The sequence below is a fragment of the Olea europaea genome, chromosome 16 (genome assembly GCF_002742605.1).
Source record: "Olea europaea var. sylvestris chromosome 16, O_europaea_v1, whole genome shotgun sequence".
NCBI lineage: Eukaryota > Viridiplantae > Streptophyta > Magnoliopsida > Lamiales > Oleaceae > Olea > Olea europaea.
This window is the reverse complement of record NC_036252.1, coordinates 13,984,798-13,986,577: the sequence shown is the minus strand read 5'-3', so window position 1 is coordinate 13,986,577 and position 1,780 is coordinate 13,984,798. Positions and strand designations below refer to the sequence as shown.

Below are 1,780 nucleotides of genomic sequence, written 5' to 3'. Positions count from 1 at the left end.
GATATCATTTCAACTACACATTTTTTAATAAAATAATATTTATTGGAAATTCAAATTTTTATTTTTATTTTTTAACTACACATTCTTTATCAATCTATTTTTTCAAAATACATTATTCAAAAATAATATGTCTTATAAGTTAATACTTGTACGCCTTTTCAATTGAAAACTCGAAAGTCAAAAGCGAAAAGGGACAAAAATGAGAGTGCAGACTTTTTTTATTTTTTATTTTTGAGTAAAATATAGACTAATGATATGCTGACAAAATTCAATCAAAGCTTGTGGTAACGGCGTTATAAAGTCAATAAATGAATAACCCGAAAATCTACACCAAAATATACGGTCTACACTACAGAGCCGTGAGACGCAAGTAACAACGTATTTTTGTTGCTGACAAATATAGAATTACTCGGGAAGAGAGAGAATCAATTACTGTCCAAGCTAGAGTCTAGAGAGAGAGCGGATTCCGCACTCAATGCCCATCCAAAGTGTACTCGCTACGTTTCTTCCCCGATCAATCATTTCACCTTTTCCCTATAAATTCCTTCCAATTTTGCTCATTTTCTATCAATTGCAAGTCTCAATTCTTGAGCTCAACTCACTATTCTACAAGAAACTCATTTTCAAATGGCAGAAGAGTTTCAAGAATCTGAAGTCATTTTTCAAGAAAATGTCGAAAATGAAGCAGACGATGACTGCAATTTTCCAGTTCATTTGAATTCCCGGGAATTCCCAAGAAATATCAAGGGAAAGAGAAAGAAGTTGAAGAAGAAGAGGGATTCATTTCCGTTGAATATCCCGGAGAATGTGTCTGGGAATTCATGGTTAAGGTATGTGGATTCGGATTTTTTCGATGATGATATTGGTGATGACGGAGAAATGGTCCCACCCCACGTCATCATCGGAAGGCGTCTTGCCGGAAAAATGATGGAGTTTTCCTGCAGACTTAAAGGAAGGAATTTGATGGAAGTCCGGGATTCAATTCTCAGGATGACAGGATTTCTTGAAACATGACTTCTGGGAAAAGCCAGGAATAATATACAACTGAAGAAAATGATATATATTTCAGCCATTTTTTGTGGGTTTAATCATCATCCTTTGAGAGTTGTTTTAGAATCTTCAGAATGTAAAGTAATTCACCGTAGCAGAACTGAAAATTCATTTTCTGCAAAGAGAAGGAAATTTAAAAAAATAAAATAAATAATTTTCTCATTTTACATAGCTTAAGAAGATCCACTGTGTTCTATCAGTTTTATGTTTATAAATATTTCCTCAAGATTTTGTCTGCTTTCGACAATTTCCAACATCTACAGCTGGTTTATTCAATGATATATTTTTGCCATATAAAATGTATATAAATATATGACGACATGTCATATATGTGAAAATGTCATATTTGTACGCATACAAAAATGTAACCGGATACAAAAAAAGAAAGAAAAGCACAAGAAAATATTATTTGAATTTCTATTTTCAATAAGTATAAAGTTTATAAAATAGTTGTCATCAATTAATTAAAGACAATTTGTATAGATAAATCATCTTTTTTTTTTTTTTTTCCTTTTAGTGAAATGAAAAATTAATGTATTTTCTTGTCGGGTGCTTATACGGCACATGTGAAAACGTAAATTTAATATGACTCTACCTTATGATATCGAATAATTGATTGACTTGTAATTTCAGTCACGACATTAACAAGTATAAAAAAATGAAAAGAAAAAAATTTATAGCTGATTAGCTAGGTTATAAAATAGGGAGTGAAGGTTTCTACAATATTTTA

The 1,780-nt window shown here is 31.1% G+C and overlaps 1 protein-coding gene across 1 annotated transcript; it reads left to right on the top strand.

Moving 5' to 3' along the window:
- Nucleotides 1–627: 627 nt before the first annotated feature.
- LOC111412659 lies at nt 628–1,014 on the top strand. The gene has a single exon (XM_023043587.1). The coding sequence runs from the start codon at nt 628–630 to the stop codon at nt 1,012–1,014; it is 387 nt and encodes a 128-aa protein (XP_022899355.1).
- The last annotated feature ends 766 nt before the right edge of the window (nt 1,015–1,780 follow it).